Source organism: Pungitius pungitius, chromosome 5 (genome assembly GCF_949316345.1).
Source record: "Pungitius pungitius chromosome 5, fPunPun2.1, whole genome shotgun sequence".
NCBI classification, from domain to species: Eukaryota; Metazoa; Chordata; class Actinopteri; order Perciformes; family Gasterosteidae; genus Pungitius; species Pungitius pungitius.
In genome coordinates this window covers 12,353,232-12,377,821 of record NC_084904.1, presented here as the reverse complement: position 1 = coordinate 12,377,821, position 24,590 = coordinate 12,353,232, and the positions used below count along the sequence as shown (strand labels likewise).

General features: G+C 43.7%; 2 protein-coding genes across 2 annotated transcripts; one reads left to right on the top strand and one right to left on the bottom strand.

Annotated features, from left to right (window-relative positions):
* The first annotated feature begins 997 nt into the window (after window positions 1–997).
* On the top strand, window positions 998–8,789 carry thbs4a (thrombospondin 4a). Its single transcript, XM_037481825.2, has 23 exons — window positions 998–1,205; window positions 2,069–2,266; window positions 2,373–2,620; window positions 2,709–2,811; window positions 2,925–3,016; window positions 3,686–3,737; window positions 3,838–4,013; window positions 4,121–4,258; window positions 4,365–4,445; window positions 4,536–4,688; window positions 4,801–4,905; window positions 4,999–5,106; window positions 5,184–5,343; window positions 6,136–6,254; window positions 6,350–6,402; window positions 6,482–6,566; window positions 6,677–6,773; window positions 6,868–7,046; window positions 7,267–7,315; window positions 7,459–7,655; window positions 7,879–8,051; window positions 8,146–8,285; window positions 8,371–8,789. Exons 1-23 carry the CDS (start codon window positions 1,124–1,126, stop codon window positions 8,418–8,420), a joined length of 2,838 nt encoding a protein of 945 aa, XP_037337722.2. The 5' UTR covers window positions 998–1,123; the 3' UTR covers window positions 8,421–8,789.
* On the bottom strand, window positions 8,774–24,590 carry serinc5 (serine incorporator 5). The gene is made up of 12 exons (XM_037481826.2): window positions 24,433–24,590; window positions 18,376–18,543; window positions 14,743–14,921; window positions 14,210–14,292; window positions 13,947–14,040; window positions 13,216–13,427; window positions 12,881–12,973; window positions 12,086–12,212; window positions 11,557–11,626; window positions 11,335–11,371; window positions 10,658–10,802; window positions 8,774–10,117 (listed from the first exon to the last, which is right to left on the bottom strand). Exons 1-12 carry the CDS (start codon window positions 24,457–24,459, stop codon window positions 9,973–9,975), a joined length of 1,380 nt encoding a protein of 459 aa, XP_037337723.1. The 5' UTR covers window positions 24,460–24,590; the 3' UTR covers window positions 8,774–9,972.

Here is a 24,590-nt window from a genome sequence, read left to right as displayed (position 1 = left end):
GAGGGACAGACCAGTGATGCCATTGAAGGCTGCAAACGGATGCGCTGTGACAATGCCCTGAGGGATGGTAAATGTCCCTCTTTGGCTCGGACCAGCAGCTCAGATCTTGAGGTTTGTAGAGAAAGTTTTAGGAGGAGTACCAGACATCTGTGGAATGTTTCCAGGGTCGCAAGTCCAGCCCTCTTTGTCCTTCTCTTCCCACATTCTCCAACAGATGGAATTTGGAAAAGGTTTAAAGAAGCATGTAGAACAAGTTTTTTTAATTAAAAAAAAATCTGGCATATCAATTTAACTGGCTTACTAGTGATGAATATGCTTCTAAACAGGCACATGAGTTTATTGAGATCATTGTGAAGCTGAAAGGAAGTTTTTCTCCTTGAAGATCCAGTTACAATCCATTCCAGACGTTTTTCTGAGTTGACGGACTGTGTACAAGCTGATTTAGTGTATTTTTTAAGGCTACTATATTACTTATCGCCAAAAGATACTTAGCATAAAGGGAATAAACTCAGAGAATAAAAATTGTATCATGTCTAAATAAATGTGTGGGTGAAATAGGAGTATAAACATAACAAATACTTAAAATAATTAATTTGTACAAGGTGCAAGTGAAAATAAGTAAAGTACATTTTTTATTATGTGAAATGGAATTAAAGGAAATAACCACATTTACAGACGAATAACATGCAAATATATGAGGGGATTTCAGTTAAAAGTAATGTTGTATTATAACAATCTTTTACGAAATACAATTCAAATAAATCCTTGTTTATTGTTAAATTGTTGTTAAATAGTAAGTAGTAAGTAGTAGTAGTAATACTACTCCAGCTTTTACACACGGTGACTTCATATGATTTATCATTTGATGAAACTACAGCAAGGGGACACTCCCTCAAACTTTTAAAATAGATCCTACACTTTCGTGCAAGGACACTCCCCTTTGCTTTAAAAGCTGTGCCTGTGTCCACAAAACCATCTCACCTCCGCCGAGATTCTGCTTCAACATCTGGATTTTCTTCATTGTGTGCTAAAGTAGATGATTGATCTGTGGAAGGCTTGGAAACAAAAACCTTTCTTCAGGAATATTGCTTTTTCTAAGGCTTGTCCCATACGGAAGCACTAAATGATGGATGTGTGGGCCAGAGTAGCAGCTCTGTCTCTGGCGCTGCAACAGCTGGTGATTACTGTCACGGCTCAAGGGATTAGTAAGTACTCTTCCTCATCGATCCCCTTCTGGAAAACATAATTCTTGTGTCTGTAGATCAGCAAAATCAAGTTGTCTTATTCACTTCCTAACAATCTGTTGTCTGCTTTTACAACTCCACATCTTCAGCAAGTCTGTGAAAGACCAGGGTGATTTTCCTAATGTATTTTGTCTTTATTTTGTGGTTAGTAGAATTTGACATCTGGGATCTTGTCACAGCCTGACCTAAATGAGTAAATTTGTTTTGGACACACACTAACTGCCATCTGAGATCTGCCAGGAATCTACACGCAAATGTTTCCACATCATTTCCTGTCACTTTTTACGACAGAAAATTATTATTATTAATATTCCTGAATTCAACCAACGACTGTGTGCAGGTGTTTTTGTGTATGCATATGTGTGTGGTTGTGTGTTATTGCATGTGAGTGTGTGAAGTGTTGTGGATTTGTTCCAGTGGAAAGAGTTTAGTGCTGCTCCTTTCTGCAGCTGCCATCCACCTCTCCATAAAACTTAGCAGGACACACAGACACACACACCCGTACACTGTCACACACAATAAAGTCCAACAGTGCTTTGACTATGCAGTGGCAATAGGTAGAACACTGTGAGCCATTGCGACCAGGACACACAGAAAACTCATTAGTGGCAAAAAGAAACTCAGCACCACTAGTGTGATCGGATTGATTGCTTTTAGTTGGTATGTGAATATTCCTGAGCTGCTTGCACGTTATCGACTGACCACTAGCTGGTGTACTTCCCTCGCTTTCTGTGTTAAACTAGGACTTTTCTTTATTTCATAGCCAAGGTACAATGGGTTTGCAGCAGCATAATAAAGGTTAGTAACACTTCTCTCCCCATTAGTCTACGACCTGCTGGTGTCTCCAGACTGCCTGCCAGACTTGCTACAAGGAAGCCTGAAGAACAAAGGGCGAGATGAGGCATTCCTCCTCTCTTCCTTTAGGATCCATACCAAGACCCCTACCTCTCTCTACAGTGTCATCAACCCCAAAGACAACAGCAAGTACCTGGAGGTCAGCGTGCAGGACAAACTGAGCAAGGGTATATAATTCTATTAAAAACATATGATGTTTTTTCTACAAAATTTGTTCTCCTGCTTCCTTTCACTTCCTCTCTGTCCTTCCTTCTTGCTTCTCTCCACCTCTAGTAACCATGCATTACCAGAGGACAGACGGCAGATTTGTCACAACCAGTTTCAACCACGGTTCCCTGGCAGATGGCCAAGATCACCATGTGATGCTACATGCCAGGGGTCTACAGAGCGGTCCACCTCGCCTCAACATCTATGTAGACTGCAGACTGGTGCACAGTTTGGATGATCTGCCTGCTGCGTTTGGGTCCCTCCCTCCTGGTCCCAACAGGGTGGCACTTAGGACCCTGCAGTCGAGTTCCAAGGTAAATAAGAGGCTTACAGGTGAGGGTCATTTCACATATGATGACAGAGATGTGTGCTAAATAAAAAATGGGTTTCTTTCGTTGCAAGGATGAACTGACTGACTTGAAGCTGGTCATAGAAGACACAATAGACAATGTGGCAACTCTGCAGGACTGCAGTGTGGATCAGGGTGAATCTCTTCAGCTGCTAAGTGAGAACGGTTTTCAGCTGACTGCCTGACATCACATCATCATTAGAACTCAAACCGACTAAATGTGGGCTGTGTGTCTAATTTTCTAACCTGATTGGTGAAATTCCCCTCAGGCATCCAGGGAGCCAGGACAGAACACGACCAAGCCTCCATGGAGGAGCTGAAGAGCATGTTTTCTGAGATGAAAGAGCTGCTCATCAAGCAGGTATCCCACCTCTGAGTCCCTGTCTTATGTGTCCCACATGGGTAACCAATCAAAAGAAAATAAATACAACACTAAGGTAATAAAGAGAATAACATATGTTATTTTAAAAAAAATGAACAATACATTATTGCTTTTGTTCCTTTTTAAGACCTGGTTGACATTGTGATTAAATAGATAAAATATAATTCCCTGGTGGGGAAAACGTTGTGGAAAGGTCCCTTTCGTTCATAGTAGTTGTACTTGCACTAAATTCACAACCATTTGGAAATTTCTTTTTCCTCAAATCATATCAGCCATTTGTATGAAAAGTTCAAACCCAGACTGTGACAACCTGCTGGTGGTCTCTTGTTTCAAGAGTCTGTGTAACACCTCAGCAGCAGATAGATGTTGATGTTAGACGTTGATTTGCAGCAGAGGATTTGTAAAGAGACACGTTGTCAAGGGAGACGGAGGCAATAAAGTTACCGTTGAATAGTTCAACATCTCAGTCATGCACATTGAGAGACTTCTTTGTATATTGAAAAAGATCACAAGAGCCTGCCTGAGCTGACACATTTTATTTAAACTTAAGATTGGGATTTGCCTCCTGTGAAATAAACCATAAAGTAATAACAAGATTACCCATAACAGTTTGTCCCGACTCATACTTCTCCACTGTGCTTCTTCAAGATTAAGGAGACAACTTTTTTGAGGAATACAATCACGGAGTGTCTTGCCTGTGGTAGGTACGACTAACTCAATCACGTATGTTGTATGGAGACACTAATGACAAAGTGACCTTTTAACAAGGTGCTTTCATATCCAGCTATTTGTGCCCACAGGTCTGGGGGGAAATCCAACTAACACGGGTCCAGCAAGTCAGCCTCTGACCCAGTGTCCACCTGGCACCTGTTTCAGACAGAACATGTGCGTCCTCTCAGAGTCGGGTGGTTTTCAGTGCACGTCTTGTCCTGACGGGTTTACAGGAGACGGGGTGTACTGTGACGATGTTGATGAGGTATGTAAAATCGATTTTCCTTAGTATGCCACTCTGAAACTTGTAAAACTTCTAAACTAAAAAAATCGGTAATTACAATTTCACTGTGTCTATCTTGTCTATCGTAGTGCAAGTTTAATCCATGTTATCCTGGTGTCCGCTGTGTAAACACTGCCCCTGGTTTTCGCTGTGAGAAATGCCCTCTGGGTTACAACGGGCCAGAGATTAATGGAGTGGGAGTTTCCTACGCTAAGTCCCGCAAACAGGTATAATAAACACCACACTGTGAACCAAAAAAACATCCATACTGTTTGATTCATCCGTGCCTGTTGGCAGAATGTGACCTATACATCGTCGGTCTGTTATGTCCAGGTCTGTGACGATATAGACGAGTGTCTGGGCCCGCCGAAGGATGGAGGTTGCACTGAAAACTCGCACTGCTACAACACGATAGTGAGGACACCTGCACAACCAGAATGTGGTTATTTTTGCACTCTCTTATAGCAGAAGGATTGTTTTTTGACTCAGTATTCTCCACACCAGGGCTCCTTCCGCTGCGGAGAGTGTAAAACTGGCTTCACAGGTGACCAGGTGGGAGGCTGCCATGGAACCAGGCTTTGCCCCAATGGTCAACCCAGCCCCTGTCACACAAATGGAGAGTGTGTTGTGGAGAGAGACGGCAGCATTAGCTGTGTGGTAACAAGTCCTATTTGTCTGCATAAGTATCACTGGGTCATGGTTTGATTGGGCAGTTCCTCATCATCCACGTGAAATGTCACAACTTTTTCTTCTGCTGTGTGCGTGTTAGTGTGGCGTCGGTTGGGCAGGTAACGGCTATGTGTGTGGAAAGGACACAGATATTGATGCATATCCTGACAATAAGCTCCAGTGCCGTGACAACAACTGTAAGCAGGTAAACATATTGCAACACCATCAACAATGTTTTTTGACTTTACTTCATGCATTACACATTAATGATTTGTGTGTTTGTCCGTGTTGTTCCCAGGATAACTGCCTTTCTGTACCAAATTCTGGCCAAGAGGATGCAGACAGCGACGGGTTGGGTGACTCCTGTGATAACGATGCAGACAGCGATGGCATTGTTAACATAGATGTGGGTAACTATGATAAGCTCCAACATTTCAATGAACAGGTATTTAATTACAGTAAACCTCTTTTTTTCTGTCCTAGGACAACTGCTGGCTCGTACCTAACGTGGACCAGAAGAACAGTGATAAGGATCTCCTTGGCGACGCCTGTGACAACTGCAGAACAGTTGAAAATCCCTCACAGAGGGACACCGATCAGGACGGGCTAGGAGACGAATGTGATGATGATATGGACGGGGACGGTCAGTAACAGGCCGTCATTATACAACAGTAAAGTTAATATTGTTACATAGTTTGGGGGTAATTGAAGCGGCAATTGGCTGAAAAGGTTGGGCTTTCATTTATCACAACAGTTAGAGGTGATATATGGAGGAACACATTGTGAAACCAAGTAACTGATGTATTTGTATTTGTGGGTTATTTGAACCCCAGGTTGTTTGGATTGTCTAGACAAAGACGTCCTGTTTTGGTGGAAAGTGTTTATTTGTTAAAAAACATCTCCCTGTTTCCAATTCATATGTTCTTCCAAGTAGATCACTGGTTTTCATTATAGAAAACAGTGTCAAATGTTAAAATGTTCCAGCTGGAATTGTGAGTGTAAACCTTACATACCACCCTTGGTTTCCTTTTTAAAGACCGTATTGTTGGTTCCTTTAGAAACAGTTGTGACTTAATATGTTTGTGTGTGCTGTGTTGCATGTCAGGACTAGGGTTAGTATTCACTCCTTTTCGTGGAGCTCCAAAGTCTTGATCATTTGGTAATGTCTTTAACTCCAAGGCTGGATTGCTAAGCGCTTGGTCATGTCCGTCTCCTCTCTAAAAAGCATTTTTCCACAGTCAAGCCTACGCCAGGCATAGAAGGACACTGGAAACTATTTCACCTTCTTCTTCAACAAACACTGCCATCTGGTCCTGCGTTTTACAGCACGCGTCTGTAGACTGTGTTCTGTTCAGCTTTTTATATTTTCCCTTTCGTTTCTACGTTTTTACCCAGTGACACAGAAATGAAAGGTCTGAGTTGTTAATGTTTCCAGGCATTAAGAATATCCTTGACAACTGCCAGCGAGTCCCCAATAAAGGCCAGGAAGACAGAGACACAGATGGGGTGGGAGATGCCTGTGACAGCTGTCCTGACGTACCCAACCCTAACCAGGTGACAAAGTCAACAACAACAACAACAACAACCTGAGGAGGACTCGTCTGCAGCTACTAATCTGACCTACATTGTTTGTTTTGTCCCCCTTGCAGTCTGACTCAGACGATGACCTTGTCGGAGACATCTGTGACGACAACATCGACAGGTAGAGCCCGCTGTCATGACCAGAGGTTTGAATGTACATTCAGATGTGTCATGTCTTGAACCTACCTCATCGTTGCCAGTGACGGTGATGGCCACCAGAACACAAAAGACAATTGTCCCACGCTCATCAACTCCTCCCAGCTGGACACCGACAAGGATGGAATGGTTTTAATCTCCTCATTCATACTACTTCATTTACTGCATTCAAAATATTTCATTCATTCTTCTTGTGCGAGTAATATAGGAATATAGACAGCTCGGTTTTATCTTGACAGGGAGATGAATGTGATGATGACGATGATGGCGATGGCATAATGGACGATGACGATAACTGCAGACTAGTCGCCAACCCAGACCAGAAGGACACAGACGGTTAGTGTGGCTTAATGAATGGTGTGTGCATGCATGTGTGCAGTATGTGTGTCAGTCACGTGGTCCCGACAAGGCTGCATCCTTATTTTTCCAGATAACAATGTTGGAGACGCATGCGAAGGCGATTTTGACAAAGACAGCGTCATTGACGTAATCGACCACTGCCCAGAGAACGCTGAGGTCAGCCTGACCGACTTCAGAGCCTATCAGACCGTAGTGCTGGATCCGGAGGGGGACTCTCAGATTGACCCCAACTGGGTGGTCCTGAATCAGGTAAACAATAGCCAACATTCAACCCTCTTTCCTAGTCACATTTACATCACAACTCTTTGTATGAAGCTCGTACCTGTCCCATCCTTATTCTTTACAAAATCAGCAAAGAACAGTTTAGCTGAAAATATTATTATTTTTCTGTTAGAATTCAAAAACAAAATATCTAATGAGTCCCTTAATAGGACGATTGAAATGGTGCTACTCTGATTTGTGTTGACAGGGCATGGAGATAGTTCAGACCATGAACTCTGACCCTGGCCTTGCTGTTGGTAAGCACCTAGTACCTCCATAATGTCTCATCGTCGTCTGTCTTCTGTTAACAATAGAACTTTAGTTTAGTGTAAATTTAGTTTTTTTGTCAGCCTTTGCGTCAGATATTTGTGTCTTTCTTCTCCACTATCCACATGGGCAGGCTACAAAGCTTTCAGTGGGGTCGACTTTGAGGGGACGTTCCACGTTAACACCGTGACCGATGACGACTATACTGGTTTCATCTTCGGCTACCAGGACTCCTCCTCCTTCTACGTGGTGATGTGGAAACAGACAGAACAAACCTACTGGCAGGCTGCTCCTTTCAGGGCTGTTGCCGAACCAGGAATACAACTCAAGGTAGACGGTCGCATTCCGGTACACGCTCACACACCGCTCAAGGTCCTCGCATGACTAAAAGGAGCAATGTCTCGGTCAAGGCCAATTTGACAGGAGGATCAGAGGATTGATCTGCTCACCTTGTCTCCGCCTCCCGAGCTACAGCTTTGGGAAAGCGTGTTTGCTCTCTTCGTCTCTTGTAATTTCACTTCTGTCATGCTATCGGTCTCTTTATTACAACCAGGTAGTTAAGTCAAAGACCGGTCCTGGTGAGTATATGAGGAACTCCCTGTGGCACACAGGAGATACCCCTAATCAGGTCCGCCTCCTGTGGAAGGACCCCAGGAATGTTGGCTGGAAGGACAAGGTGTCCTACCGCTGGTTCCTGCAGCACAGACCACAGGTCGGATACATCCGGTACATACATCAGGAAACCCTCCCACATTCGGACACATACACACTCATACTGTGTTTGCCGACTTTACTAATTTCCCCCTCCTACGTGAACCAGTGCTCGCTTCTTCGAGGGCTCAAAACTGGTGGCGGACACAGACGTGATAATTGACACGAGTATGAGGGGCGGCAGACTGGGTGTGTTCTGCTTCTCTCAAGAAAACATCATCTGGTCCAATCTTAAGTATCGTTGCAACGGTGAGTGTCTGCAAGTCAGAGACAGTTCTGTCGGCTACAAAACTCGAAGTATGCCTAAAAGTTTCTGTTTCTTTCTCATCACCAGACACTATTCCTGCTGACTACAAGGATCTCAATGCCCAGAACACAGAGTGAAGCCAGGGGAGCCATCCATTAGTAGAGGAGCAGAGCTCCACTACAGCTAGAGGGCCCAGTTGTGGGAGAAAATGTTGACATTCGAGTGACAGGGTGCAAGGAAACTATAACATTGAGCATTAAATTGTCTATTTGTGTTTAAACTGAAGCAACACTTCAGAAACTTGTATTAATCAGCAGGTTGTATGTTTATGCAAAATTGCAAATGCAATTCTATGAGCATTTAATGACTTCGGTCAAGATGTAATACTTTTTGTGAATACATTGGAATTACAATAACATTCTGAACATTAAAGATAATGTTGTGTTATTTATCTGTATGAGAGAAAGCTTCAGGAAATAAATCCACCACATGGCGTTTGACGGCTGTTTTATTGAGAGTTTGAACAATGAACTGTACATCTCTGTATTTCAAACATGTACATCTTGGTCCCAAAGTGTTACTGTATGTTTTGGTAATACACAGCCTTTCTTTAGATTGATATCAAAACTGAAGAGCACCATTCGATTTATACCAAAATGTAGAGAGGTTTCTTAAAAATGTAAGTCCCCTGGAGAAATGTTCATGTACATAAAACAAATTGAATGACTGAATCCACATATCAGAGGAAAAGGACGTAATGATGTCTTGATGAATGAGAAAAAAATTGTTGACGATGTACGACGCGTTGTAAACAGTCAGTGACACAGGTTGACTCGTGGAGCTTTTTGAGAGAATTTGGCAGAAAACTCAACATCCAGTATTGAATAACCTGCTGATGAAAGTGATTATGCTACCTTATTCCCTATGAGGTGGAAAGATTTAACATAAGCCTTCATAACTGTACAGAAAACAGTTAAAGCGAGCGTTTGTGTGTGCATGCGAATACTTAATGTCCTCAGTAAAGATCTCTGCTACTGACCAAACAATTGTTATTGTTGTTTTCTGACTTCTACCTTTGGCAAACATTCCTCATCTGTGACACCGCAGCTCTTGCACAGAGGCGGCCGTGACATTTCACCAACGTGCCTCTCAAATGAGGCAGGTTAATCGGAAAAGCACTGCCTTGTAACACAACAAGGATGGCAGGAATCTTTGTACGGATAGCGTGGATTTTACTAAGAAAGATCTGGATCTACTTAAGACACATTCTCTTTTGTAACATATTTTGGGTGAAATTCAAATCATTCCAAATCTTTGCAACAACTTTACAGAAGTCAATTGTCTGGCCAAGGTGAAACTGACACACAAAGGCAATATTGACAAAAGGGGCTGAGTGATTATCATGTTTCCCGATGCAACTTAACTCCCACAATTCTGTATGTAATTTCAAATCTGTAAGTAATTTAAAAAAAAAACTCCACGAGAAAGTGGTAGTAAAAGATAGCAAATTTACCATCAAGGTATTAACGTTGTAAAACACTAGCATATAAAACAAAAGGCAACAGATAATCCTCCATTTTGAACACTGAGGGTAGTGTAGGGTTGTGTTTCAAGGTAAGACAGAGTGTTGGACGTCCCTTGGCTCAGCGCGAGAGCGTCTGCCCGACCACGTCCCAAGGACCAGAGCTTTTAGGCCTCGAAGCGCTTTGGGCAGACCATGGGAGCAAAGAGGGTCCACATGTAGAGGATGAGACACACCCAGCAGGAGACCATCTTGATCCAAAACACCGACCAACTCCCGTCCAACAGCTTCTCAATCTTGTGGTCATCATAACTGCAAATGCACAAAAAGAGACAAGTGAGCAACGACTACAAGCTTCACAGACAGCTCAGGAGTTCTTCTTTTGATGTTTGGTAGCTAGAAGTTGCTTATCTATCTCCAAAAATGAAAATTGTGACCACACTAAAATACAGCAACATAATGCATAATCTTTTTAGAATTACCCCAGGCATAACTAATTACATTAATAATGGCTTATACCATTAACAAATAAGCCGGACAAGGACCCTTGAAATCAGAATTGGAAGCAGTGATTATTGACATAATTATTATGCAATGGCATTGGCATGTCAAAAAATCTGCAGTGATAGATTTAATTTGAACTTGTTTTAGTTATTTCACACGGACTCATTAACTTTTTTGTATATAGGATCAAAAAATACATACATGTTGATACCAAACACATATTCATCCTGTGATTGGATGATTTCAAATAGATTGCTTGTTCCAAGTTGGATATTATTTAATCTTCATTAAATTAACTGTTTTGTTCAGTCCGATCATCCAGTGGCCGGATGTATAGGCATCACTTACTGGAACCAGTTGGTGACGGTCATCATGACGTACAGGGATCCCAGGAAGAAGACGGCATGGAAGTAAGAGTAGCTGTAGATGGTTCCTTCTCTCTCATCATATATCACATTTTGGCCTCCACCAGTGTTGTTCACCTCACAGTCATCTAAAAAGCACACATTAAATGATCAGGACTTGGGCGAGTGACACTTTTTTCACTGTCAGAATATTCTGTGCACTACTGATGTCATTCTGGTTTTCCTTATTTCAATTACATGCAACTCACTTTTATGTGTTGGGCATATGTGTTATGTGATATAAGACTGATAATTTCCAGCAGGGGGCACTGTCAGCCAACCCACAATTCCACTTTGCTGTTGATCCTGCTTCACTGTGTCATACTCCACCCCCCACCCCCACCCCCGCCTCCCCCTCCTCCTAGTAATAGTGACATCATCTATGTTTGCTGACCAATACTTTCTCACCATCTTCAATCTGGCTCAGGAACAGCAACGAGCATAGCCCCCTGTGTGTGTGTGTGTGTGTGTGTGTGTGTGTGTGTGTGTGTGTGTGTGTGCAAACACTGGCTGTGCGCATATGCATACACACCCAACAGGCTGGGGTGGCAGGGGGAGTGAGGGGAAGGAAAACAAACAAAGACGAGGCATTGAGGGGGACACTGCTTTGACTTTCCTCACCTGTGTCATCTCCAAAACAGAAACAACAGCGAGCTCTCTGCAGGAGGAAGAGAAACGCACAGGTCACCAACAAACTGGAATCGCCACACATCTCTCTTGGGTCCAATTAGTTAAATTGCATAAAGACGTCTAATTTGAAGTTTCTTTCGAGTGGGTTTGTTGAGTCGTAGTAATCTGTTTAACCCCACCCCCCCAGTGAGATCTAACTGTTTGTGCATGTACCTCAGTCGCCGGCTCACTGTTCCTACACACTCTGAGCGCTGCAGAGCTTCGCCTGGTCGTGGACGTCAGGCTAAAGGGAGGGCGGAGAGAAAAGAAAAATTACAGATGGCAAGAAGAGAAAGTAATTCCTTTGCTCTGTGTTTTTCCATTAATTTGAAGTATCAGATTGCTTCAGAGTTGAATTCCCTCTCCTTCAGGGGATGAACCACAGAGACATGATGCCTCCACTTGATGGGAAACACATGTCAACCACCGAAAACAGGTTTTTTAATCACACTGCTTAGCCCATCAAACGCTACCTCTATAGAGTCCCAGCCTATCAAAAGAACGCCGTCTCTGTTGCTACAGGCCCCCTGGAAACGCATTACTTTTATTCAAATAACAGTACAGCTGTTAATGGGTTTGGCTTGTAGCCTGTACACAATCTCACAAATTTAATGACGTGGCACTAAAAAGAGATGCATTGGCTTGTATTTGTCTAAACAATAAGACCTTCAGAAAAGAGAAAGTGTGTGTGTGTGTGTCTTACCAAGCGTAGAGAATACAACCAAAAAGGATAACGGTTCCAAAACCGGTGACGATCTTCTTGTCGCTCTCCGTCTCAGAGTTGAAGGAAAACACACAAACGGTGGTGTTCACGCCATTTCTTTCCACAACTAGAAGGACAGAATGTGCAGACAGAGATGGATGAGGCCAAATACAAAGTAGAGGGAGTATTGTAAGGAGAGCGGATATTGCAAAAGATGCAGAGTGTGTGTATTTTGGCAGAAGGTATGAATGGGAGGCAAAGGGACAATAGATAAGAGATAATACAACTTACAGTAAGTACAAAAGCTACAACAGCCTCAATAACAACCAGCTTTCATGTATTACTATTATTTGTGGTAAGATTACCTTTGCAATGGGATATCAGCATAGAATATTATCTTGACAGCTGCTGTGGGAATTGGAGTGCTGTAGAGATGGAAATGTACCTCGGACTCGAGAGTGATTTCTATCAAATATAACGACCTTCACCAAAGCGCTGTGTTAAACTTTTTATTTTTATCATAGAAATATGAATCCCATATTTTAGATAGGCTTCGGTCTATTGTGGGTGGTTTATGTTTTTGAGACCCAAGATGCACCCAACAGATGTGCAGGATTGAGGCTCCCCTTTGCCTTAAATATAAGTTTTTTTTCTCTGTCATTTTGGATTCATTTGGACCCGATGATTAGAAACAATATCAATTATTATCCCCCCAAATGCTACTGCTATACCCATTGATCAAACCCCACAATGTCTGTAACTATCAGGTGGAGACAGGCGTCCAGTCACACTCACTTTCTTTTGGTTTGCTGGAGAAGGCTGAGAAGGTGAGGTACATGACGTACAGGCTGATGACTCCTGGCTGCAGCAGGCCTGATGTGGGCTGCACTGCAGGGATCCAACAAAGGTAAATAAAGGATTTGAATATCACTGGCAATATTAACCAGAGATTCCGGCGTCACTGTAAATATATTTACATTGTTTTTTATTGCTACCTTCCTTCCTTAATTATATCCAATGTGTTTATACTTAATAATTGTAATAAGCCTTGTAGCTCTCTATAAATTTCTCAGTATCTAAATGCCAATGCTTGTATTTACAATTCTATTACAGTTTCTACGTGTCCTCACGTTTCTGTATGAAGGGGGAGATGGCCAACAGGGAGACGATGAAGCACAGGCTGCCGTTGATGCCCAGGAAGACCTTGTTGAGTAAACAGGCCTCGTGGTCGGTGTAGAACACACCCATGAACACCAAGGCTGCTACGGCCGCGCTGAACAGCATCAGAGTGACAAAGGCCAACGCTGCGTACCACATGCGATTGTGCTTCACTCCTGAACTCCTGTTGACAGACAGAGACAAAGAGAGGGAGACAGAGAGACAGAAAACACACAGAAAGAAAAGGACCAAATATGAACAAGGGTAACGCAAATTATATAAGAAAGAAACAGTAAAAAGGGTAAAAAAGTAAGGAAACAGACGGAGATATTGGCCTAAAGAAAAATCCAAAGAGAGAGAAAGTTGTGTTAATCAGTTACTAGAAGTGGAAGTAGAAGTGCTTTTCACATTCATTTTATCTAGTCCAGAAATGCAAGCTGTAGTTAAAAAACAAATGTGTACAAGCAAAAGTACCAACTATTGTTCAGAGGTTTAGGTTGATAGATAACAATCTGCTGTGGTATGTGTCAGTGGGAGGAGGGGAAATCTGAGCGCAAACTCCGTGCATCCTGTGAATGTGCAAAAGGCCAGCCACAAAAACAGAAAGCTACATGACTCCCTGCCTCCAAACTTTACGTTAGTGATCTGGTTCCTTTGAGAGGACTAGAGAGACAAACGCACTGAGAGGACATGTTGCTCCCACCAGTTTGTGTTCCATCGGTGCGCAAACTCCACCAAGAGCATGAGCTGGATCAGCAGGAAAAAGAACCCGCCGACGGCTCCGATGTAGCGCCACACTGTGACGGTGAAGAGCGGGAGAGAAATAGTTAGAGATAAAATGAACTTACATCAGATATCGGTTATTACTTTCCAGTGTCTTCAACTATTTGACATGTTTTCATGATCTATATCATAATGAATAAGACTACAGCTCTGTAGGTTTACTGTTCACAGAGTTCTCTTTACCTTGCAGAAACGTTTCCTCTTCAGGGAGGAAGAAGCCTGCAGCACAGCAGGCCGCCAGCACAATGAACTTCAGCATCCAGAACCTGACATTTAAATTGAATTTAATTGAATAAGAACAATGACTCCTAACAAAACAGATTCAGCGTGCCCTAGATCCACATTTGATAATACATTGTTAGGTGACATGAGAGAAATACATTAAATACAGTTATTCAGTACATATAGTAAAACAATACTAATATATAATACAATATACTAATATGTTTAAGAAATAACTACGATACGCCGATGCTGCAGGATAGCGCTGCTGGTTCACAATGACTTTTTCACAGTTCCTTTTCTTATAGATACTGAACAGCAACACATCGATAGACCTGCCTGCGAGTTATGGACCTGCCTTCAGCCAAGTGTTGGAATGGATTTCGCTCATAGACGAGCACTAATTAAGGGTCGCAGCGCCGCGTTATAGGTGAACACAAATGATTTCATGACATGACGTGACACAGGGCGGACAGAGAGAGGAGCCTTCCTACCCGTTATTCACGGCCGCCCTGCAGCCTGTGCTGTTGTCGATGCGTATGGTGAAGATGGCGAACAATAAGAAGAAGCAGGCCATGCCGAAGCACACTTTGTAGACAGCAGAGTAACCAACCAGAGTTTTGCAGTTCTCGCCTGCATTCATCTTCTCACACATGTGGCTGTAGAAAGGGATCTGAATGACAAAAAAAACCATCACAAACCCAAAAAACACATGGATTAGATCGCTATGGAACACAAACACACACACACAAACAAACCTCTGCTCATGTTTGCCTAGTACGCGGCCTCAGAGAAAAGGCCCAATAGCTCCTTTTCTGAGCGTCACGCCTCTAAAGGAGCAGAAAGAGAGAACAGGCAGCAACAACAACCCGTCTTAGTCTCCACCAAGCCGTCTTTCATTAGGCATTCTCTACAGGCTGTTAGAGGGGCCTTACAACCAACTGTCAGTGTACACACACAAAAGACACAAATGAATAAATTACCCGCCTCTTGTCGACAAGTCAGAGGACTCGGAAAAGCTAAAAAACAGAAGGATTGGCAGATCCGTCTTATAATAGATATACCCAAACGAGGGGAAAACTGGATACAAGAAATGTACTTTGCTGTGGCCTTCAACTGGAAAGTGGCAATGCTTCAGTGGCTCAATGCCGAGGCAAGAGATCACCTTCAAAAATGTAACCACAGAATGGGTAGTTCAAATATCTCTTCCCTCCTCCGATGCCTCCTGACAGCAGATACGTGAATCAAAGTAAAATACAAAGGCTGCTTTTCAAACGCAAATAATATTTTGAGTGATGATTTTAAGAGATATTTACTTTGAGATCATAAACGATGAGTTTGCTTTGCTAGCAGAGTGTTCTGGTCAATGAGGACACACACCCACACACACACACACATGCACACACACACACGGGTGAGACGCCAGCGGATTGAGATGTCATCACCTCCGTGTGCACCACAGTCCAGGCCAGATCACAACATAGTGAAAAAGACCATTTTGGAGCTTTGTCTCACGTCGAGGACCGTATTAGCATGTCCATGGTGTCGTGATTAAGAGGGAAGGGGGGCCGGCTGTTTTAGACAGCTGTAAATCTCCAGAGAAAAGACCAGCACTCCCATAGGCACAATGGCTGCTCTCTTACCCGGGACTTCCCACTGTGCTCAGTGTGTGGCTGGCAGTGTGCATGGAAACGTGTATGTACGCCGGTGTGTAGCTCAGCAGGCTTTGCGTGGGGCTAACTGAGGCCATTTTGTGCCTGGATAGGCCTTTTCCAGGGCTTTCCCCTCACAAGGAGACACGCAGCGGGGAGTCCTTCCAGGCCCGTACAGTAAACAGTCGGGAGAGAACAGCAGAAGAAGACTGTAGGAAAAACATCAGTCTTCAAGTGACATTTGAGGAAGCGTGCAGTCACTGCCATGGTAACAAACGCTGATACAGCAACTGTAACGTCATTTCTTAAGCTCAGTTAATGGGCTGTAAATAACAAAAGAAGACGCAGGATGAGATGTTGGTGTATCACTACAGTGTGTTGTGGAATATTTCAATAAAACTAGTTTGGGAGAAGAGAATGATTTGTTTCAATGTTTGTCTAATAAGAAAAACAGGGTCTTGATGAATGATCAAAGGTGTAAAAGGCCATTGTCGTGAACGCAAAGCAAGGACCAGACTTGAGACTTTAATCAAAGCAATATGACAATGTTTATCTGTGACAGGAGTATTCAGTCCTGCAGTCATACGTGCACGGACCTGTTTCAATCTGTCTAGCAACAGCAATGAAAGGGCGCTTAATACAAAGTGCGCTCGGAATATATAGTCTTTAAGAGCATTCTTGATTGGTTCACTATGATGGAGGCGGCTCCTTGTTTATGACCTTCGGAGAGCTCCATTGGAGCACAGGGATGTCCATCCCTTCAGGCTCTCGGATCATCACGTCTCCCGTTGTTCATAAATTCACTGCATACTAAAGATAGTTTGTGTGTGAGACATGTTAGTCTCAATATTCTGTTTTATCTACCACTGACCCTGGGAGTGCGTGGAGTTCTTTAGCAACAGGTTCACTCCATATCAAGGCTGTTTTGCGTGTGAGCCATGGTCACCCAGTCCCAAATATGGACGTGACCCAGAGAGTGCGTGCAGCCTTTTTACCAACATGTTCGTGTGCTCCGGGTCATACACGGCCTCCACTCATTATTATTATTCAATTATTGTCCAAGTGTAATTGCCATCTAGCGTGAGCATGCATGATTATATTTAATCCTCAACACCATTTATTGCTTGCAAGCGGGAGGCCAAATACGCAAACACGTATTACGGTGCTCTGTGGAGATGGCGTCTCAGAGCGTGTTTTTATACACACTCATGAAGGGGCGGGTATGAAATGTTGCAAAGCAAGTGTAGATAAGAACCAAGGTTAAGATGGGGTAACAGAGGTCCCTCTTTGAGCGTTTGTGTGAAAGCATGTTTGACTGCCCTCCTTTCTTCAGACACAGCTGCAGACGGAAACCTTGGAATCACCCTGCTTTTGCACGTCAGTTTAATACAGACAATAATCACTCTTTTAGCAAGACTCATATTTATATAACATATTTTACCACCAGGGTGATGAGCTTGAGTGTGTCAGTAACCAGTTAAATTTGGATTCCACAGAAATACACCACAGAAAGGGTTTGATTAAAAATCTGCATTCTTCATTCAGAAAAGTGTGCTATGGGGGGAAAACACACAAAGGGCTTCAAGATCAAAAGGGAGGGCCGCAGGCCTCCTGTGTGTTTCCTCCCAGCTTCAGAGGCCATCTGGGCTCACAAACAAAACACTACAGGCTTGAACTCTCTCCTCAATTATGGCCTCATGATCCACGTGGGGATCTCAAATGCCTCACCTGCAGACATTTTAGAATAATTGAATTCTGCGTGTTGGCAATGACACAATAATCCATGCACATTTTCGGAAATGGGAGTCTATTTATTCAGATATGTCAACAAACAATATCTAACAGGCTTTAATTTCCCTACTGTCAAAAGCAACTGGCCTAAAAAGTTAAACACATATTTCACAGCTTTCATGTTATATATACATGAAAATAACAAGCCTGATGAATGTATCACTATAAGAAGTCAGCCGGCACGCTGCTTCCTATAAGGCTGAAATCACAGGGAACCAAGAGCGCCAACTTGAGTTGATCTCATTGGAAATGATCAGCAGCCATCAATACGGAAGCACTTTTCACCTCAAGGCTTTTAGCGTTACAGAACCACTGCGCCCACGCTTTAAAACCACGCTGTTATTGAGCACAGGTTACAGCTACAGTTTGTACCTTTTCCTGATTCACCCTTTCTGCCATTGACAATTGCAACTCTTCTATTACATACCTAAAAATACTTGGTACTTGTAATGGTAAAATAATTTGAACCCCTTTAAAAAAGGTTTTATTATAGAAATGCGGGTTCACAGATGTGAGACTTTATTCTTATTCATTGGGAAACCACACTCAGAAATATTGCACAACATACTTTACAGTTAAAAGAGTGGTGTGTGTGTGTGTGTGTGTGTGTGTGTGTGTGTGTGTGTGTGTGTGTGTGTGTGCGCGCGCGCCTTGAGTTGCTGCGCTACATCCGTTTGCACTTACATTGTCTCTCAACTGCTGCTCCACGGTGGGGGACATCATGATGACACAGACGATGGTGACCAGCAGGAAGTAGAGGGCGTACATGATTCGGGTCCCCGTGGACTGTTTGATCTGGGGGCAGCAGCTACAGCAGCACGAGCAGGCCGCTGAGCCGCAGCAGCAGGCCAGCTGCACACAGACAACAATGGGGAAAAGAGGGAGGGACGGGAAAAACATTAACATGTCAGTTTAGGAATTTTCCACACTTTATAAGCCATCCTATTAGAGACGATGCATTTAAGGACACAAATGGAAAAGGAAAGAGCAGGTTTGTGTGTGCATTTTGAAACCATTTGCCCCAGTTACAGAGGCGATCATTTGATTTTCCAGGAAGGAGGGAACGGAGCATATCCAAAGATGAGTACAATTGGTCAGTGACATTTTTGAAAATCAGTGGACAAAATGTAAAAAGCCAAACCAAGAACTAAACAGAAACAGGGAATAAAGATATGATGGTCGCTTTGCTATGTTCTTAAAACCATAATTGAGCTAAAAAAAAACTCCACAAAAATAGAAGAAAGAAACCTTGAACAGGAAAAGAAGGGAGGAACCTCAGAGGAGCATCAGGCGAGGGATTACCCTTCAAGGATGCACTGGTGCAACGAACAGACTATGGACACAAAGAGCCGTAGTATAATACCACCATTGGTTACACCGTAGAAGCCAAAACCCAAAGTGCCACAGACTCCTGAAGGCGGTACTTTTAGGGTTCTCCCCTCGTGGAACACTATAAACAACACTTCAATTCCAAGTAAAAAAGTTCAATGTGACATTATCTAAGAGATTAGGACTGCTGCACTCTCCATGAATATGATGACTTTACCTTGTAGAACGCAGTATTTTACTTGAGAACAGGAGGGCAGGGTGACAGGGGGACACTTACAGTGAAGACATCTGCCTCGGTCTCTGTGCTCATTTGTCGTTTCTAATCACAAGCAAGCAACCCTTCCTTCCCTCTTTCACAGTGCCAACTCTTGTCCAAACACACACACACACACACACACACACACACACACACACACACACACACACACACACACACACACACACACACACACACACACACACACACACACACACACACACACACACACACACACACACAGGCCCACTCTACTTCTCCAGAAAGGCCTTCATACAGCGGGTGTTCTATTTAGGAAAGAGTAGGATCTATAATTATACAGTATATGTTTTTTCTGTAGCCGCCACACCCTGCTTTTGTAAGCCTCCTACTCCTCGCCTGCAGAACATAGAGAGCTGAGCTTCCGTTGTGGTCTACCCTTGAGGTGTGGCCCACGATAATAGTAATACATATGGTTTGTATGCAAGTGCAGATCCATTTGCCATCCAGTCGTGACAGTAATCTTAGCCCCTGTGTGTGGGTCTGTGTCCTAAGCCAGCGTGTACTGATGTAGTAAAGCCAGTGTGCAGCGCGGTCTGGTGTGTTGCGTCCCGCTCCAGATGCCAGTAATGTGCGGTATGCTGCCGACTCGTGGATCCACTCAGGCACACAGTGAGGATCAAGTTGTTCTCTGCCCACGTGGCTCGGCCTCGCCGCTCGCTCCATCCCGACTGGCTTCTCCTGCCTGAAGCTGAAGAATGGCTACCAATGACCTTGCCTTTTTGATACAAGCTCTGTGATGCTGGTTTGCTAGTTTTCTAAGTAGATTCCCACGTGGAAAGAAACTCGATAGGTTTCTACCCAGTTCAGGGAACAACGTTGCCATCCATTGCTCATGTTACAGAAGACGAAATCAATACAACCAAGGACAAATAACTGCACCTGTTGGTTCAGAAAGAAAAGGAGAGTTGGGCACCAGGGTATCATTGTAAGTTAAGACTCTTTCCTTCATTGGAAAATATAGTAGTATAGTAAAGTAAAGGCACAGTGCTGAAGCATCCCTGATACAAAAAATGAAAAACCTCCAAGCGTTTATTCAATCACGATGTAAATAGTTCAACATAAAATTACTTTATCCAAAATAAAAAATAAGGTTTCTAGCTCTCGGTTGTGGGCGACAAACAAAGCTTTATTTGATACCAAATCAACAAAAGATCTCATGCAATCAATGTACCAATGCATGAGAGAGCACAGAATAGAGCCTATGAAGAGGTTTGAAATTCTGCCTCCATAGCCCCACGTGTCATTTCTGTGTTGATGCATTCACAGACTTCTAGCCTTGAATCTAGACCAAGTTGTTTTCATTGTGACCCTGTGTCTCCATTTGACTCCGCACATCTTAACAGGATAAACCTTTTCCTCAGTCTCTGCTGCATCCACGTGTCTTTCCTCAATGTGCGACTAATTAATTAATCACAACAGACAGGAAAAAGAAAGCGATTTAGGGCGTGAGAGTTTTCAAGTTTCCTTAGTGTTCCACCAGCGGACTGCACACTGCGTGGGGCCCAAAGGCGAATCTGCAGCAGAGCCAATGCGGGAGTGGGGGCCAGGAGACGGGAATGTCACAAGGAATTCCACCGTACACAAATTCAAAAAGTATCCATGGTAACCACCACTGACCCTACCGACCCATGCGCTATCCTACCCCCCCCCTCCTCCACTGCCCGCCTGCCCCACCAGCACGACGACAGGTGCTCCTCGTGTTTGCTGTGCACACCCCTACCACAATATCAATAGCAGTCCCCCCCTCCCACTTGTGTCATTTCGCTGTGGCCATTCATCAGAAAGGTCGTCACCACATGGTACAGCTAACTTGGACCGCTTGTGTAGATGTGTACGCTAATATGCCGTTACCAGACTTCAAATGAGCAAAGTCTCTCACAAGCCTCCACTGAAGGCCCCGAGCCTCAAGCCGCTGGGACAAAGACTTGTCTCTTTCTCACTCAGGGTGAAGCTCCTTTTTCCTCTCTTCATCTCTTTCCTCACAATCCTCCCCCACCGTCCTCTCGTCCACTTCTCCTTTCTTTGTTATCTTTGGCTGTCCTTTACTCTGAATCACTTATTCCACAGCTACCCTCCAGCATAGATTGAGAGGATAGATACTGGCCATAAGCAGTGAGATTATTATTAGGAAATTTACCTCAATGCCATTCAAGATGAAGAAAGAGATGTGATCCAGGTCCATGTGTACAAAACCCTAAGACCACATCTGTGACCTGTTTAGCGGAGCATTGATGAGGATCACCATGCGTTTCCCACTCCTTCATTCTTTACCGTTGCATTATCCTCATCAACCAAGCAGTGATGCAAACAATAGCAGTAACAAGGGGCGAGACTATTTGACACAAGAGTCAGACTAAAGAAGCAATCGGTTGTTCTTTATACAGAGGGAATTACTTTCATCAGCTCATTTGAGATTTTGACTGTTTATTACTGGTAAAAAAGAAAAACGTTTTCAGAAGTAAAAACAAAACAAAAAAAAGAAACAGAGGAATGACTAATTGCTGAGATAAGCAGTGAAAACGACCTTATAACTCATTGGGACTATTGTGTGACATCAAACACATTCCCTACTTATCTTCATTCTGCCTCACATGAATAGACTACGCAGTGCCTGGCTGCTTTAAAACTGAGGGTACTGCATGTCAGCTGGAGCTTAATCATAGTGCCCACTGTGGATAAAAGTTACCACAATGAATCAGGCCAGACCAAAATCTCCGTCCAAACTACAGACAGTACACACCCACGTATCTCCAACATTGCATAGGGTTGAAGGCAGCAGGGAGGGGAAAGAAAACAAAAACAAAGTAAAAGTAGGACAGACATAAAGCAGAATCTGTCTCCTACTCGGGTTTGTTTTCACTCAAGCTTCAGTCGAAGACTCCATTTCCTCTCATGTTGTGACTGACAACTCCACTATTGTTCGTATAGCTAGGCAGCTGTATACACACGCAGCAAAATGTATCACTGCTCTGTTTCCTATCCACAAAGGGAAGGCTTTGCTTCGCTCTTGGCAAATACGGCCCTTAGCTACAACCAACAGAGAGCAACGTGAGTCCAATGGAAAGAAAGGAAAGACAAAGAAGAAGGTACAGTTAGGAACTGAGAAAAAGGGGCAGAAAACGACCAAAAGGACACCAGCCAAACAAGGAGGGGACAGCAGTCAAAACAAAAGACAATTTTGGACAAACAGGCAAATTTATCCGACATCATGCTTTGTTTCGTTTTCGCTTCCCAGAGTGTACTTCTCAGTGGTGTGACGCTTCAACGCTATGTGCTTCCTATGGGCACCGCCTGATGGGCGGCTCTACCCATCCTAATGACGCCGTGCAGAGAGTCAGCTGGCATTTCCTACGGTTGCATAAGCAGCTACAACGCCTGCTCAAAAAGACTCAATTTACAGGAGACAAAGGCATGGGAGGAGCTTGTGTAAGACATTACGGCTGCCGTAGGACAGTTCAGAGGCAGACGAAAGAGACGGGGGCTTTCCAATGAAGGCCCTGTGGGGAAAACAAACTCCTGGGGCTTCTGACCACAACTAAATTCTTCAGGGTGTGCTGAGAACAGCAGACGTGTCCCACGTAGACACAGTCGACCATTTCGTCCTATCCGATGAGACCCAGAAATGTTGTTGTTATGGACTGATACAGATGTTTGGTGAACATATGTAATGACACAAGTCCAGTGATTATACAGACCCTTGCTGGGCTACGGATTCACACTGAAATAAAGCTGAGCACAAGTTTACACATCAATAGCGGTTGCGGCTTAATGGGGTGCCGGTGACAGGGATTAGCTCCCTAGAAGCATACGTAAAACCAATTTTATTGTTTGCCCTTCTTAATCCTGCCCTGTTTCAATCACCCCGCATTTGAAAAGAGGAAATGGAAGTGAGCTCCCTCAGAGGAGGAATGTGTCTGTGTAATTAAATTCCTGAACAGTCCAGCACAGCAGTGGTAACAAATACAAGTGTTTGGATGAAAGAAAAGACACTGAGCATTAAAGTAAATCCTCTCTTTATTTACATATTAACCATAAGCTTGCCTTCAGTCTCCAACATCATATTATAATTAAAGGAACTAATTTGGAAATCATTTTCTTGATTAATCCTTTGATGTGTAAAAAGACAAACACTATTTTAGTTCAGCCAAAAGTGAAAAACAAAGAACTTCAGTTAATAATTGCAATTAAGAGGCAGGAACTGTGAAATGTTGCTTTAAAAATGTTCGCAACAACAAATCAATCAATACCCATGTCAAATGCATCATTCAATTGTTGATATTCAATCTAAACATGAATGATCAACATATTGGTTGAGCTCCAAAAGCAACCATGTTATTATAGTGATTTATATATTGTTTATAGTAAATCATTCAGCAAACTGACCTGACATCCCAAAACAAACAGAAAGAGTCACATCAGTGCAAACCATATTATTTCTACAAGGGGCACAGCTTACTCCACTGTCTGTCCACTCTATAAAGTTACCTTGCCCAATTAATCCTGCATCTATAACTAATCATTACACACCATTCAAACCATCACCTTGGGTGTGTGTGTGTGTGTGTGTGTGTGTGTGTGTGTGTGTGTGTGTGTGTGTGTGTGTGTGCGCGCGAGTGTGCGAAAGAGAGCACCATCGTTACACCACCCTTGAATCGGCTCGGCCTGAACTTTCCGATCTGATCGAGATGTTCCTCATTTTGTTGGAAAAAGTGCAACTGTGTCCTACTAAAAAAACAGTAGGGACAGCGCAGAAGACTTTTCCACCACGTGACATGCAGACAGGACGCCGTCTGAGCTCCATTACCCATCCGACACATCTGTGCGGATCGCGCTGCTCGGGCCGCGGCGGGCTTCGTCTCTCTTTGTCTTTTTGACGTCTGGTAAGGTCACTGCGGTCACGTCACTTGATCATCACGGCGGGGGGAGACGGGTAAAACATGTGGCTGACGTTCACCGAGGGATGAAACGACCTCTCGGCGAAGGATGGCCGCCACACGAGCGAGGCGCTAAACGCGCGACCGAGTCGCGTGCGACCGACGACGACCAACAACAACAACAACAACAGCAACACAAAAGAGGACCACACCGGCGATGCGACGGGATTTGTTCCTCACCTGCGAGACGCAACATGGCGTGCACATTTTGCGCTGAAGAGAATGAATACAATCCGACGAGGAGCTCGCTGCTTCGGTCGCTTTCCTTCTCCCCGTGAAATTACCACCATCACACAGGAACAACGCGCCTGTGCTGCTCTCCCTCCTCCTCCTCTTCC

Bases quoted from the DNA above. Each gene is read 5' to 3' on its own strand.
- thbs4a (XM_037481825.2), top strand. From the start codon at position 1,124: ATGATGGATGTGTGGGCCAGAGTAGCAGCTCTGTCTCTGGCGCTGCAA. The intron at 4,446-4,535 runs GTGAGGACACCT...TCTCCACACCAG, and splicing joins CGCACTGCTACAACACGATA to GGCTCCTTCCGCTGCGGAGA. The intron at 7,656-7,878 runs GTAGACGGTCGC...TATTACAACCAG, and splicing joins AACCAGGAATACAACTCAAG to GTAGTTAAGTCAAAGACCGG.
- serinc5 (XM_037481826.2), bottom strand. From the start codon at position 24,459: ATGTGCACGCCATGTTGCGTCTCGCAG. The intron at 14,293-14,742 runs GTAGGAAGGCTC...TTTAAATGTCAG, and splicing joins AGGGCGGCCGTGAATAACGG to GTTCTGGATGCTGAAGTTCA. The intron at 12,974-13,215 runs GTGAGGACACGT...GGATCCCTGCAG, and splicing joins CTCCCCCTTCATACAGAAAC to TGCAGCCCACATCAGGCCTG.